The sequence below is a fragment of the Mixophyes fleayi genome, chromosome 5 (assembly GCF_038048845.1).
Source record: "Mixophyes fleayi isolate aMixFle1 chromosome 5, aMixFle1.hap1, whole genome shotgun sequence".
NCBI lineage: Eukaryota > Metazoa > Chordata > Amphibia > Anura > Limnodynastidae > Mixophyes > Mixophyes fleayi.
Genome location: NC_134406.1, coordinates 92,402,548 through 92,416,123, shown reverse-complemented (window position 1 = coordinate 92,416,123; position 13,576 = coordinate 92,402,548). Strand labels below are relative to the sequence as shown.

General features: G+C 44.2%; 1 protein-coding gene across 1 annotated transcript in view; it reads right to left on the bottom strand.

Moving 5' to 3' along the window:
* Nucleotides 1-4,359: 4,359 nt before the first annotated feature.
* Nucleotides 4,360-13,576, bottom strand: part of LOC142157700 (mediator of RNA polymerase II transcription subunit 1-like) — a 74,645-nt gene continuing 65,428 nt past the window's right edge. Inside the window, exons 15-17 of the mRNA XM_075211280.1 lie at nt 9,348-9,443; nt 6,042-6,150; nt 4,360-4,969 (exon numbers count right to left, since the gene is read on the bottom strand). Coding sequence (XP_075067381.1) covers nt 4,360-4,969; nt 6,042-6,150; nt 9,348-9,443 — 815 coding nt within the window. The remainder of the gene's footprint in view (nt 4,970-6,041; nt 6,151-9,347; nt 9,444-13,576) is intronic.

The following is a 13,576-nucleotide window of genomic DNA, read 5'->3' as shown; positions in this document are numbered from 1 at the left end:
CACCAGTCTGACTTCAGCTATCACTGGGTAGTGAACGCCAATTTGCTGTTCTCTGGAGTTGGTATTTAGAGGCAGAATTGACCTTCCTTGGAGTTCCAGGACCTGCCTGATTGGTCCTTTTTTGTGTTTACCTTTTCACAGATAGCAGATGATTTGCTCTTGATACAATTGGGGACATGTATTGTTCTGTAGCTATACAGCAGAAGTTCTTTAAACAAGTAAGGTTACAATCCAGAGACATTACATTTAAATATATAATGTAGTCCTCTATGTGTTGACCTCTTCCCTATGCTAGCACACACAGCTAAACAAAGACAAGAGATCCCACTGGTGTGATGTACATTCATACAAGACTGGTGGACTATAATCCTTTTGCCTGGACTGAGACAATGGACTAGTTTGATGATAAGAAAACCATGCTGGCAGATATTTTAACTACTTACAAATAGAATATATACAAGTATAAATATGACTGACAAATATGGAGAACCAGAGAGCTGGACAAAGTATATGTTTTTATAGTCCACAGTTTGTGAGAAACGAGGTGCAGACTGGTTGAGGTGATATTAATACCTTGTTTCACCACATTTCTCTCCACTTTTTTAGCCCTGGTTCCATGGTGGCTGTGGCATACCCCAAGCAAACTTCCTCCCCCAAGTCCAAAGGCTCTGGTCTAATCTACTGAATTGACCCGCTGGGTTGTCACCTGTGTCTGGGGGGATAGTAGAATGCAGTCTATAGTTTCTGATTTCCCCACCGGTGTCCCAGGGAGTTGGGCCGAGCAAATCCCATGGTGGAAGGAGCTGCTTGATTAGACAAGCGGCACGGTAAACAGTGCATGTCAATATGTACGGTGGCACTACACACACACCTCAGCCAGTGTAGTCCCTGAGCAGCACTGGGGCAAACTCCAATAGCCCCATTTCTTTCAACACTGGTCTGTGTCCAGGGAACTCACAACCCCCAGCAAATCTATATTTGGAAACGGTCACCAAACAGCATCCTCCACTGGCCCTTTCCACCCCTAAACAAAATGCAGTGAAGTGCCCATAGCCAGGAAAACTTGTAATTCCAGGGGGATGCAATGGATCTGCTGAAGTCCCATAACCTAATGCATCCACTGACTAATCCTCCATGTATAATCCAGTCAAAATGTGGGACTCTGACCCTTGGTTGTTTTTTGAAACTCACTACCCCCCTCCCCAAACATCCAACAAAATTCTGCTCTGCTGCAGTAACATCACATTGCTGTGGGGCAACTGTGGGTTGTGCTGGGGTCTCACACCCATTTCTACTGTGTACCCCACTTCTATCACCTCTGGTGCAAAGGGATAGTGGGTACCTTCTGCCTCTCCCCTTCTATAAGTAAAAGATGGCCAGAGGCATGGAAATGTTGGGTCTCCAAGCTGCCCAGTGATGCTGACCTGTCCTCGCCTGAAGCTCCCTCAGGTATCTTGAGGACAATGGAGTTGGCTGTGGCCTCTGTTGACTTCACAATCTCGTTAGCGATTTGGATCTGTAGATCAGTCTGGGAAGTCCTTACAACTTGGTCTGGAACAGGTGGCTGTGTTTGCAGGGGAAGCATCAACTCCTCTTCCGGAACAATTGGCTTGCCCTTCACGGGCCTTGTCTCCTCTGCGTCAACCACTCTTAATGGTTGTGTGGCTTCCTCCCTGGCTGACTGATAAAGCTGGTGCAGGCGGTGCCTCCTGGCATCCACCAATTTGATGTCTGCCTCCTCCAGTGTAACGTACAGGACAGCCAGTGGTTGGCATTCAATTGCCAAGTCCTCATCCTCCAAGCCTGCAAATGGCCAGTTGTAACAGCTCAAACTGGTCATTGAGAGTTTCACTGTGACCTTTCCCCAGGGAGGAGGGAGGGGGTTGCAGGTGGTGTTTCCTAGCATCCACTTGGTCGAAGTCGGCATTCCCCAACGTAACTAGCAGTTTAGCTGGTTGCAGACTCTCCTCTTTAGCTGCCTCCTTCCCAGCATTCACTTTAACGCGGTCCTTCCCCAGCCATGTTGGTTGGTGAACAAGGTGCCTCACTGTAGCTGACCCCATAACAACAGCAGCCGGATGGAGCTTTTTATCCTTGGGATTGACCTCCAAAGGCTGGGTGATCGCTTCTTCGGCTAGTGAAAGAAGCTGTTGCAGCCGGTGCCTTTTGGCATCTACTCGTCTGCACTGGTCTTGCCAGATTGGGCTATTGAGCTGTCCCCAATCTGATACCTCTTATTGTGCCAGTTCAAAAAACACTCCTCTAAGCATTCCAGCTGCTCCTGGGGACTCATCTTGGAACCTGGCTGAAGAAACCACCTTCGTTAGTCACTGAAAGCCTTGACCGGGTTTTTTTGATCACGATTGAGGTTCTGGATGATTTCCCTATGACTCCAATAGAGAACACCCCGCAGTTCACATTCAGCTACTAATGCCATCCTGTCCATCCCTTCCAAAGGATCTATCGGGATTGATGACCAAGACTCTTGCTGCTCATTCACTTCTGCATAAGCGACATGCCCCGCGGTAGCCTGGCTGGATTGCTTGGTATGAGTGCTGGGATTCAACACTGTTTCAGATGGCTTTTCCTTTGAACACTGAGCAGGTTCAAATTTTCTCAAGCAGAAGCTTGGGTCTCTTGAGCAGCTGGCATAAATTCCAGATGACTGATTTAATGATCATCTTCCACTCAGGTTCTTCAGTCAGGTCTCGGTTTATAGCGTCCGATTGGCACTGCAAGAAGGCTTTTATGAAGGCTCTAATCTGCTCCTGGATGCCGGCTCCTATCTCTGCCTAGACATCGAAGAAGTGCTCCCAGGGATAAGGGCACTTGTTACATATTGGTGAAGGTGATGGCTCCACATACTGGAACCTTACTGCAGCGCCTTCATCTAGGATCGCCATCTTCCCAGGCGACCTATAACACTTCTCTCCCTTCTTTGGTGCCATCTTTATGGTGGGACCCACCCTACTCGCTGTGGGGCTAGGACCCACTCTACTCCTAGTTGGGCTACAACCCATTGCAGCGTACTCTGTGGGGCTGGGACCCACTACTCGCTCTCAAATCTTAGCCCAAAATCTCACACTGCTTGCTGGGTGCACGGATCCACTGCCAGGCTGCTTTGTAGTTGGACAGTAGCTCCAACCTACTTGCAGGCATTACACTTCCTTAGTGGGGCTCCTAACCACTCTCATACACAGTGGATCTGGGACCCACTACCACACACTCTGCTCCAAGGGCTTCCAGGCCCTGAACAGTATCTGCGGCAGGGTTCTTTCCTGCTCTCACTTCACTTAATACCTCTGAGAGGGCATGTGTTTTGGAAAGTTTTATTATAATATTATGGAGATATGAGGGAAAATGTAAGTACACAAAAGGAGACAGGAGGGAGAGGTGGAGGAACACAGAGGAATGGTAATTGGACAGAGGAGAGATGGGGGACACCAGGTGGATAGCCTCACATCATTTAATATGTTTTATATTATACTATATAGTGTTAGAGCAGTGTTTTCCAACACTAGTCCTCAAGTACACCTAACTGTGCATGTTTTCCATGTCACTTTGCTGGGGCATAGGTGTATTCATTACTGACTGACATTTTGAAAATTCCACAGGTGGTCCTAATTATATCACTGGTCACCTGGAAAACCTGCACTGTTAGGGGCACCTGAGGACTAGGGTTGGGAAACACTGAGTTAAATGAGAGTGAAATTAATTTTAGATTAATTTTATCAAAATCCCTAAACCTTGGGGGAACCTAGGCAGCTCCCAGCCATTTATTTCAAAGTTCCATACCAGTACTTCTAAATTTCCACTTCGACCACTGTATCTTGCTCATATTCATATATATATATTCATACACATATATATATATATATAATTATATTTATATATTATTTTTTTTTGAGAGAGAGAGACACACACACACACACACACTTACACTGCAACAGGCACAGTCAGGCGTCAGGTTAATTTCAGGAATTAATATTCTGTGTCTCAGGTGGCAATATTTTTCTAGTAACATTATGCCAAACATCTATAATTGCACACATGCAGATTATCTATTAAATAGAGAGACAGAGTGGGTCTCACTCCACCTGTTACAGCACACACTATTTACTGCCCACTGAACCATCATTAATGGTGGCCATATCAAGAACAGCAACAGTTCCAACACTAATGAAAGTGCAGGGATATTCGAGCTAGATTGCCTAGGTTACCCAAGCTGAACGAACGTGTAATGAGGTAGCACTGATTCTTAATTACAGCAGTTTTTTTTAAAAGAAAAAAAAAAAAAGACATTGCATTTAACACCACAATTTATTTATAGTGAGGGAAAAACAAAAAGTCATATATTATCTAATAGCATTCGTTCGTTTCCTCTTCAGGAACGGACTTTGGCATCATGTACCCAGAAAAATTTAGGCTGAGCTCTTCTGTAATGCTAGAGCTCAACTCTCCTGTAATGCTGGAACTTGGGTCATCTTCTGTGTTTGAACTGGGGACTTCAGCCATAATAGGACTGAGTTCCTGTTCAATGCTAGAATTTGGCTCCTCGCCAAGACTAGAGTAAGATTCTTCAGCATGATTAGAATTTGGCTCTTCTATAGCACTAGAATTGACTGCTGCAATATTAAAATAGGAGTCTTCTGTTAAGCTGGAGTTTGGATCTTGAGTGGGACATGGGCTTGGTTCAAGAGCATCATTTGAATGGATAACACCAATGGGTTCAGGGAAGAAATCCTCATTGGGGTCATAGACCTCATTAACAGGAGCATTCTCAAATTTTGACATTGTTTCTTGTGGTCCATTATGTGATGGATCAGCTACAGCTTCTGGTGGATATTCTGCTGAAGCTTGAGGAAGTAATCCATCGCTGTCTGCATACAAAGTCTCCATTTTCTGAGTAATCTCTGGTTTGTTTGTCTTCTTGAAGATGCTTCTCATAGTGATGGGAATTGACATACAACTGTCAGAGAAAAGATGAAACAGAAACTCTAGCATAAATAACACAACTACATGTTGAATGTCCATTTTAGTTATCTCAAAACCTCTTTTGTCAAGTTTTTATAAATTAACTTGAGATAATTTTTTAATCCGTGATATTTTCCTTATAAAACTTTTTTAGAAATGTTCAGTGAAACACAAGTTGAATCTTGTTATAAAAAAACCCAATGTTGACCGGAGCTGCGGAGCGAACATAAAATAGCTTTAATAGACAACAGTGTGTGCCTGGAGAAATGTCCCAGTGGGGGCTAAAGCCTGTGTGTACTGTGCAGGCTACAATAAAATATTTTCAATTTCATGGCATTTTGGCCCAGAACCCACATGTGGTTCTATAATAACCTTCAGTGTCATACACAAACCCTGTGTATTTTATCAGTGAGGGAGCGTTGGCATATGGGATGCAAGGCTGTCGACCAATGGGAGTAGATGACTTGCCTTGTCTGCATGCAACTGGGTCCTACAGGCTGGAAGCCAGGTAAATGGTTTATTAAAGTTGAGGTGTTTAAATAAATTGTGACCTATGGTTGTGCCAGTTATTATATTTGTACAGTCTGGCATATTATTCTGCTGAGCACAGAAGGTACAGAAACAAGACTACTTAACCAGATGACATCCAGCAATATAGACTGCAATTCTTTAGTTCATGATTCCAGACTTCATATATTGTGAGTGTGACACATCTGCCAACATACTAAACCTGTCTTGTAGCTCATTTTTACATGTTCAAATACCGCGATAAATTAAACTGCAAACATTTAAAATATTAAACGTTAAGGCACATCATAACCACTGTTCTTAGAATTTAAAAACGTGTGATTTGGATGATATGTCAAATATATACTGTTTTTCATTGAAGACTTTCCCTGCTCACACATACTTGTGACTCCTCCCGCCGTCACTGTGACACACAAAATAAACATACACTGATTACAATACGGACCATTTATCTACCCACTCCAGTGCTGCGGAATATGTTGGGGCTTTAGAAATATGATACACTAATTAAACATAGGTAATACAAGATCCAAGTTTACCGTTCCAGAACCTTGGTTATAAATTCAATGCTGCAGGGCAAGGGAGGGTCTGAGGCGTTCGTGTATAGACTGCACGCTAATTTTCTGGAGCACAAGACATCAACAACAACTGCACAGGGAAAAAATGGAAATAGAATTTCATTTTCACATATCCAAATGTATAGCATCATTGTTCATCAAAGCACAACATTACAGGTAATTTAAAAACAGTTTGTATTGCATACCTGTATTGAAAAAAGAACCAAAAGGTCATATATATATATATTATATATATATATATATATATATATATATATATATATATATATATATACACACATACACACACACACACATATATAAGCTAAAAGCAGAGTTCCAGTTAAAATGTTATTGGTCCTAACTATGTGTAATAAAATCAATTTAATAATCAAAAAAAACACAGACCATAAATAGGGATGTATAAACACACACATACATACAAACAATTACAAATGTACACTTCACCCTGCTAGAGATGGTAGCTACCATCTTGAAAATATGATCTTCTTCACAGCATAGAAATGATAAAACAGCACAACCACTGTAGTTTTAATTAAACATTTTTTTTCATCATCTACATAACAGACAATCCTGCCATTGAGAGTTTAGCCAAAAAAATAAAAAATAAATAAATCATCAGGTCCCTAGTAGGGAGAATGAAGTGAGTCAGACCAGAGCCGTAACTAGGGTGGTGCCGGCTGTGCCGTCGCCCAGGGCGCAAGCCCGAGGGGGCGGAGCAGCCGCCCGCTACCTGCCTCTGTGTCCTGGCTCTGTGAATGCAGGCTGCAGAGTGCCAGCGAGCCCATGCTGTTCAGGTTCCACCCATGGAAACTAAATATGTGAGCCTCCTCTTCTAACCTCCCCTGGGACAGTCTCTCTCCCTCAAATTCGCCCCATCTCTGAGTGTGACAGACAGCGGCATACCTCCAGTTTCACGGACTTCGGAGGGGGTGGAGCTTATCCGAAAGTGGGCGGAGCTTCACCTCTGTACATCTTCTGTCTCTGTAACACATCCCCCTGTGTGTCACAACTTCTGTCTCCTCCCCTTTCCTTCTCTGCTTGGGAGAGCCTCTGTCCCCCCTTTGTGTGTGTGTGTCAGCCTCTGGCCCCCTCCCTGTGTGTGAGTGTGTATGTGTCAGCCTCTGGCCTCCTCCCTGTGTGTGTGTGTGTCAGCCTCTGCCCCCTCCATCAGTGTATGTGTGTGCCAGCCTCTGCCCCCTCCCTCTGTGTATGTGTCAGCCTCTGGCCCCCTTTCTGTGTGTGTGCCAGCCTCTGCCCCCTCCATCTGTGTCTATGTGTCTTTGTATGTGTCAACCTCTGCTCCCTCTCTCTGTGTGTGTTCATGTGACAGCCTCTGCCCCCCTCCCCTTTGTGTGTAGCAGCCTCTGCCACCCCCATGCAAGTGAAAGCCTTTGTCTCCCCTCCTCTTCACCCCTCCCCGCCACATGTCACAGTATGGCTGGCATTTGTGTAGAGGGGGTGACCAGACTCCTCCTGGCTTCTGGACTCTGCCCTCTATCCCCATCACGACGTCATGACGCTGCTAGTGGATTCAGAGGAGCCGAGAAGAGCCAGGAGCTACAGCGGCGGCTGGACTGGGAAGGTAGAAGAGGACTGTCTTAAAACAGCAGAATATAGAAGAAGAATAGCGAAGAAGAATACAGACGTATAGAAGAGAAGGTAAATATGAAGCAATAAATTGTCCACAGTCACATATGCAAAATCTGGAAAACAAAGTCACTTTAATACTACAATCTGTGCTTTTTCCCCACATGCCTCTGTTATATTCCCAGCACACCAAATAATTTAATATTCTACACCGTGCTAGCATCTCTCCATAGAAACACAGAATTTGACGGCAGATAAGAACCACTTGGCCCATCTAGTCTGCCCTATGGTAACCTCAAACCTTATTTGATCATTAGTTCTTTGTAAGGATATCCCTATATATATCTCAAGCATGTTTTTTTTATATATTTTTAATATGCAGGAAAATATATGGCTGATATCACCATCAGATGAGTCGTACCTCTCCCAATACACCATCACCTTTCACTCTGCCAAGAGTGTTGTTTGTACATTTTGTTTGGGATTGTGAGGGTAGTATGTACAGGAAAAGGCTGCACTGTCTGGAATCGCTATATTACTTTTATTTTTGTTTTAAGCCAATTTTTTTGGAACTCCTAACTAGAGCGGCTTACACCTGTGTCCCAGACCAGGCCCAGGTACAACAACTAGAGAAGGAGAAACACGCCACCTGACCTGTCTCAGGGTACAGTGGACGGACCAGGATTTTCATTTGCACCTCATCACTGAGAGAAGGACAGTAAGTCAAATTATTAGTTTTTGTGTGTATATATATATATATATATATATATATATATATATATATATATATATATATATATATATATATATATATATATATATATATATATATAGTGTGTATAGGTTTTCTTCTAGATACAAGTTTTTTCACCATTGTTGGGGCTCTTTACAGCTTTCAAGAATATCAATGACACATAGAAGGAAAAGTGCTAGCCACACCCCAACAGTAGGTTGGCCACACCCACTCAACAAAAGTCACTCCCACTAAGATGGGGGGCGCCGGTGCACTGTCTCGCCCAGGGCACTAAAATATCTAGTTACGGCACTGAGTCAGACATACCCAGAATTGACAACTTTCTGGATACCCTCCCCCCTACTATATTGATGAGATTATCATTGCATCATCTGGTGCTAGAATGTTTATAAGGCTCCGTTCAAGGAATGAACAATGATAAATTCCTGCAGCTAGACCCAAATAATCCCTTACATAAATATCATTTTTGCACAGTGCAGTTCTACTAGGTTAAATAAATGCCTTTTTTATACCCTTTTCATGTAACTACAGGTATAGGACCTTTTATCCAGAATGCTTGAGAATTAGAGATTTCTGTACAAGAGCTTTGTAAGCGATTTGAAGCACTGTGCCTGCAATCTACTAAAATGCTTATTAATTACTTCTCTCTTTCCCCATGCTACCATCTGCTCTTCCCTCCACATCATCGTCTGACTGATGCTTCTACAGTGACTGGAGAACTCTGTGTGTATATGAAATGATGAGAACGGAGTAGCAGCAATTCTTTGGTTTGTCTAGTTTTTTTTTTAGTTTTTTATATGTCTTTCTAGATCGAGGACTCTGGATAAAATAGGTAGAAGATGGAAGATGTATCTATTGACCATAGATGTGTGTAATATACATTGAAATATAACTTGTTTTAGGCTTATTAGGCGCATACATACCACAGGAAAGACTTTCACCATTGGGATGCTGGAATGAAATGCAGATTTTCAAGTCTCTTTGCAGGGAGACTTCAAAGTGAAGCATATCTTTGTAACCTGTAGAAATAAAACCAGATTGCATCAGGTGAAAAACAAAAAAACACAAAAACAAAACAATCAGTGCTCTAAAAAGACAAGTTTATATTTATTTCTTGCCTTTACTTGAACCACCACTATCTGCTTATTGATCACAGAGTTCAGTGGGGTAGAGCAGACAGTGGAATTCAGTGTAGTAGTTGGAATACAGTCCCTATAAGCAAATATGACAGATAAACAGCAGTTCAGAAACCTGATCTGAAATAACATGGATGGAGGGAAGTTGACCACAATTAGCCACAAGGCTCTGGATCGTACACCTGGGCTTTATACTTCACTTGGACACATCTCCTCTGCACAGACCATATCCTAAAAGAAAGATACCCATTGTGCCATTTTAAAAAGAAGGAAGGATCATGTCCAACTTCAGCTACCACTAACAACTGTGTGCTTACTTTACTTCAAGGTGGAACTAATAAACATACTTTCAATGCTTGCGATGTGTAGACAAGTCTGCAAGGTACAAAACACCAGTGTAAAGTCTCAAACACTGCAAACACCACTAATCATAGAGTCATTTGTTTATCAGAATAAGGCACATACATTGTGTAGGGGATAAAGGCTCTACCGTGCTGCAGTAAAATCTAGCAGGTGTTGAGCACTAGTTGGCAACTTTTAGCTCAGGAGAGTAGTCCAACACAGTGTCCCAGCGTATGTCACCATCAAAGGATGAATGGCCAACCTACAAAAGCTGACATTCCTCCAACCAACCTCTCCATTCACGCAGCAGAATAAAATACTCTGCACTCACCTGCAAACCAGGCAACACCCCGATAAACGTACCCTTTTCCATGTGTACAATATAAATTTAATATCTCATCCTGCAAAACAAATATTTTTTGCATTTGGACATAATGAGGCACATCAGTGTACCCAAGCCAAATCTAGTTTTCAGACCCCCTGCACCCCAGGTGACAGCTCTGTTCAACAGTAACTGGGTCAGGTCCTGTTAAGGCCGGCCCTGAAAGACCTCTATAAGATTGACTACAGGGGGGAATATTCCACCCTACCACAGCTAGGGGTGTTTTAATTATTAGTTGCATACGGCTTTATTTAGGTCCATATGGTCAGAATCAGATCAGCAAGTACAGCAGTATATGTTCTATGACTATTTTATATTAAAATACTGCTCTGCCTCTAACTGAATACAATGTAGCTGCATGATAATGTACAGTTTGCAGCGCCAGCCCAAGCATCGTCATCATCCTGAATGTGAAACACCAGGGCACCTGATTGTATGGAACACCAAATGTTTCTTTCTGTGCTCTAATCTCATAGTTGATGATATATCATACTTATGAAGCACTTTCCCTGCATCATACCAGCCAGTAATCTAACATCCTGTCATTAACCTCCCAATGGGATCAGTCAACTACCCGCCTATCAGGAAAGGACTGCCACTCGTGCCAGAGAACTATGTCAGAACAGCACAGGAGCAAACTAGGCCAGAAGGCATGCACCCATGTTAAGTCAGACTGAATGCGCACTATCAACTCCACCAATTTTACATGAATAAAGTCATTCCTCCCAAGGTGGATAACAAAGATATGGAGCACTCCACACCTGGCAATATCCCTTGACAGGAGCCCTCTAAACCCAGGCCACCACAACCCCCATTGTCCCAACCAAGACCCATCCACAGGGCGTGGAAAGGAAGAAGTATCACTAGCCGCCCGGTGACAAAGCGGCCCAGTACACAAAGGAGTGGCCGACGACCCAGATCTGCAGTAGAGTTTCATGCACTGTAAGGCAGTAAACACAATCCTACATTAAACACCTCCCAGCAATACAGCATCCCCCCAAGCCAACAGGGAATGGAGGCAAGGGAATGGAAAATAAAAGCAAAGCAAGAAAAGTAGAAGAGGAAGAGGAAGGAAAAAGCCGGCGACACAGGCAAAGGTAAAATTCATCAAAACCTTGTGGTGCCAACAGCCAATCAGGAGAAATCCCTTTGTGCCCCTGCTCCCAAGAGCAGCAAGCAACAAAAGCCCTATGTCTACCCAGAGAGTGCGAAGAAAACAGAAGTAGAGTTCAAGATAGAAGAGCAGACCGCACATACTACCTATACGCAGCAGACTTTCACCTGCCTAACTCCTGTTTGCACAGCACAAAAGTCCCCTCCACGGCTGCAGACATGATCGCACCAGTCCTAAAGGAATGTGCGCCAAACTAAGCGCTATCCAAACCCAGGAGGTCCAAGCGTGTGCTTAAAAACCACCGTTAAATGATACTGCATTAGGGGAGACCAATTATGAATAACCAGCCACAGCATCGCATCCCTTGGACGCAGCTGAGCAAAAACAGTTGCAACCAGCACTGGGGCAAGAGAATAACACATTGCCCCCTACACAAATGGTCCGACTTGAAGTGGTGCACTTTGCATGAGATGAAACCTGGTGCCAGAAGAATGTGCTCAGCCAGTATTCCTGATAACACAGAGCAAGCTGCCCAGAGGCAACCAACTCGCTCACGCTGAAGGCCCCAAAGAATAACATAGTAACAGCTGGGCCAAATAAGCTACCACACACACACACACAAATACACGTATCCATCAGCTAGCCCACAAGGATCGTGGGGCTAGTCACACTCCCTCACCCAGCCATGCAGCTCCTGAGATATCAGCAAACACTTGGCAACATCCATCTGACCACACAATTATAAAAAACAGATACAACTACCAGAGAGGCGGACAGCGCCGATTTCAACTTACCTGGTATAACAGGCCCACACAAATCCCAGCATCTACCTATGTCAATTTTTACAACCTCGAGGAACAGCATTCCAGAAAACGAGCCACTCGCCAAGCCAACTGGTATTTATGCAGTGTGACAGGGGCCAGCATTAACACAGCCAGACCCTTTTCTTCGGCTTCACAAATCTTCCAGACATAAGCAGGACATGGGGAACTAGTGAGGGTCACCACAACCTCAAAGACTGAAACTTGGCCAAATTAACCCCGGACAAGGTGTCAATCTGACGGTTCTCCACACCCGGCACTTGCCGAGCACAAAAGGTAACATTGTATGACAGGCAGTGCAACACAACCCGTCGCAGCAAGCCAGTGTCCAGGTGGAGGGGCGGGGTAAGCACTCTGTCAATTGATCATGTGCACCATGCAGAAGATGTCCACCAGAACATGACCTGCTTACCCCAGAAGCTCAGGTCCCACAGTTTCATTGCTACAACAATGGGAAAAGGTTCCAGGTGGACAAGATTTAATCAGTTTTGGCTGGATGTCCAATCACCAGGCCAAGGCCCCAAACCTGACCAATCCCACCACATCCGTGAACAGCTGCAACCCCCAAGTGGATATCAAAGGGAGTGGAATCCCACAGAAACATGTCCCAAACCCACAGACCATCCTTGATCTCAGTAGACAGCAGGATGCAACAGTAAGGAAGTGTAAGCTCTGCTCTTCTCCACTCTAGTTTGCGGCAAAAAATCCTAGCCCATTGGGATCACCCGGCGTGCAAAACTGAAAAGACCCAATATTTTTTGTGTCTTCTTCAACAGGACCCTCAGGAACTCCCTCACCTCGGATATAAGCACATGCAATTTCGTTACTTTATCCACAGACAACCTGCACAGACCCAAACCTGTGTCGATTTCGATCCTGAGGTAAGACAGTCAGGATCGTGGGACCCTCAGTCTTATCATGAGACACATTCACACCCAGGTAATAAAACAATGCAACCAAGGCACTTCTCCACATGAAAGCCCTCACCCAGCTTAAAACCCATGCAGGGGGAAGGATTCCAGGTGCAACGGGTGAAGCCGATTCGATATCTACCTTCATCAAAAAGCATCTGCCCCAAAACTGCGCTCCATCAGAGTCAAAGGACTGGTAGGACATGCTATAAAAATGCACCGGAACAGCATCAATAAAAGACGCCCTTGCGGAAAAAACAAATGTTAATCAAAACTTCCCTGCTGCCTTCTTAGACACCACCCTGATCGGGGAAACCACCAGGTCCCTCGACGGGGGCTCCGGAAAGGGGCCACATTTGCGCCCCAATGCTACATCCTTATCCACCATTTTATCAGCCAAAACCCTAGGATACACAAAGGCAGATTTAAAATTTTAACCACAGGAC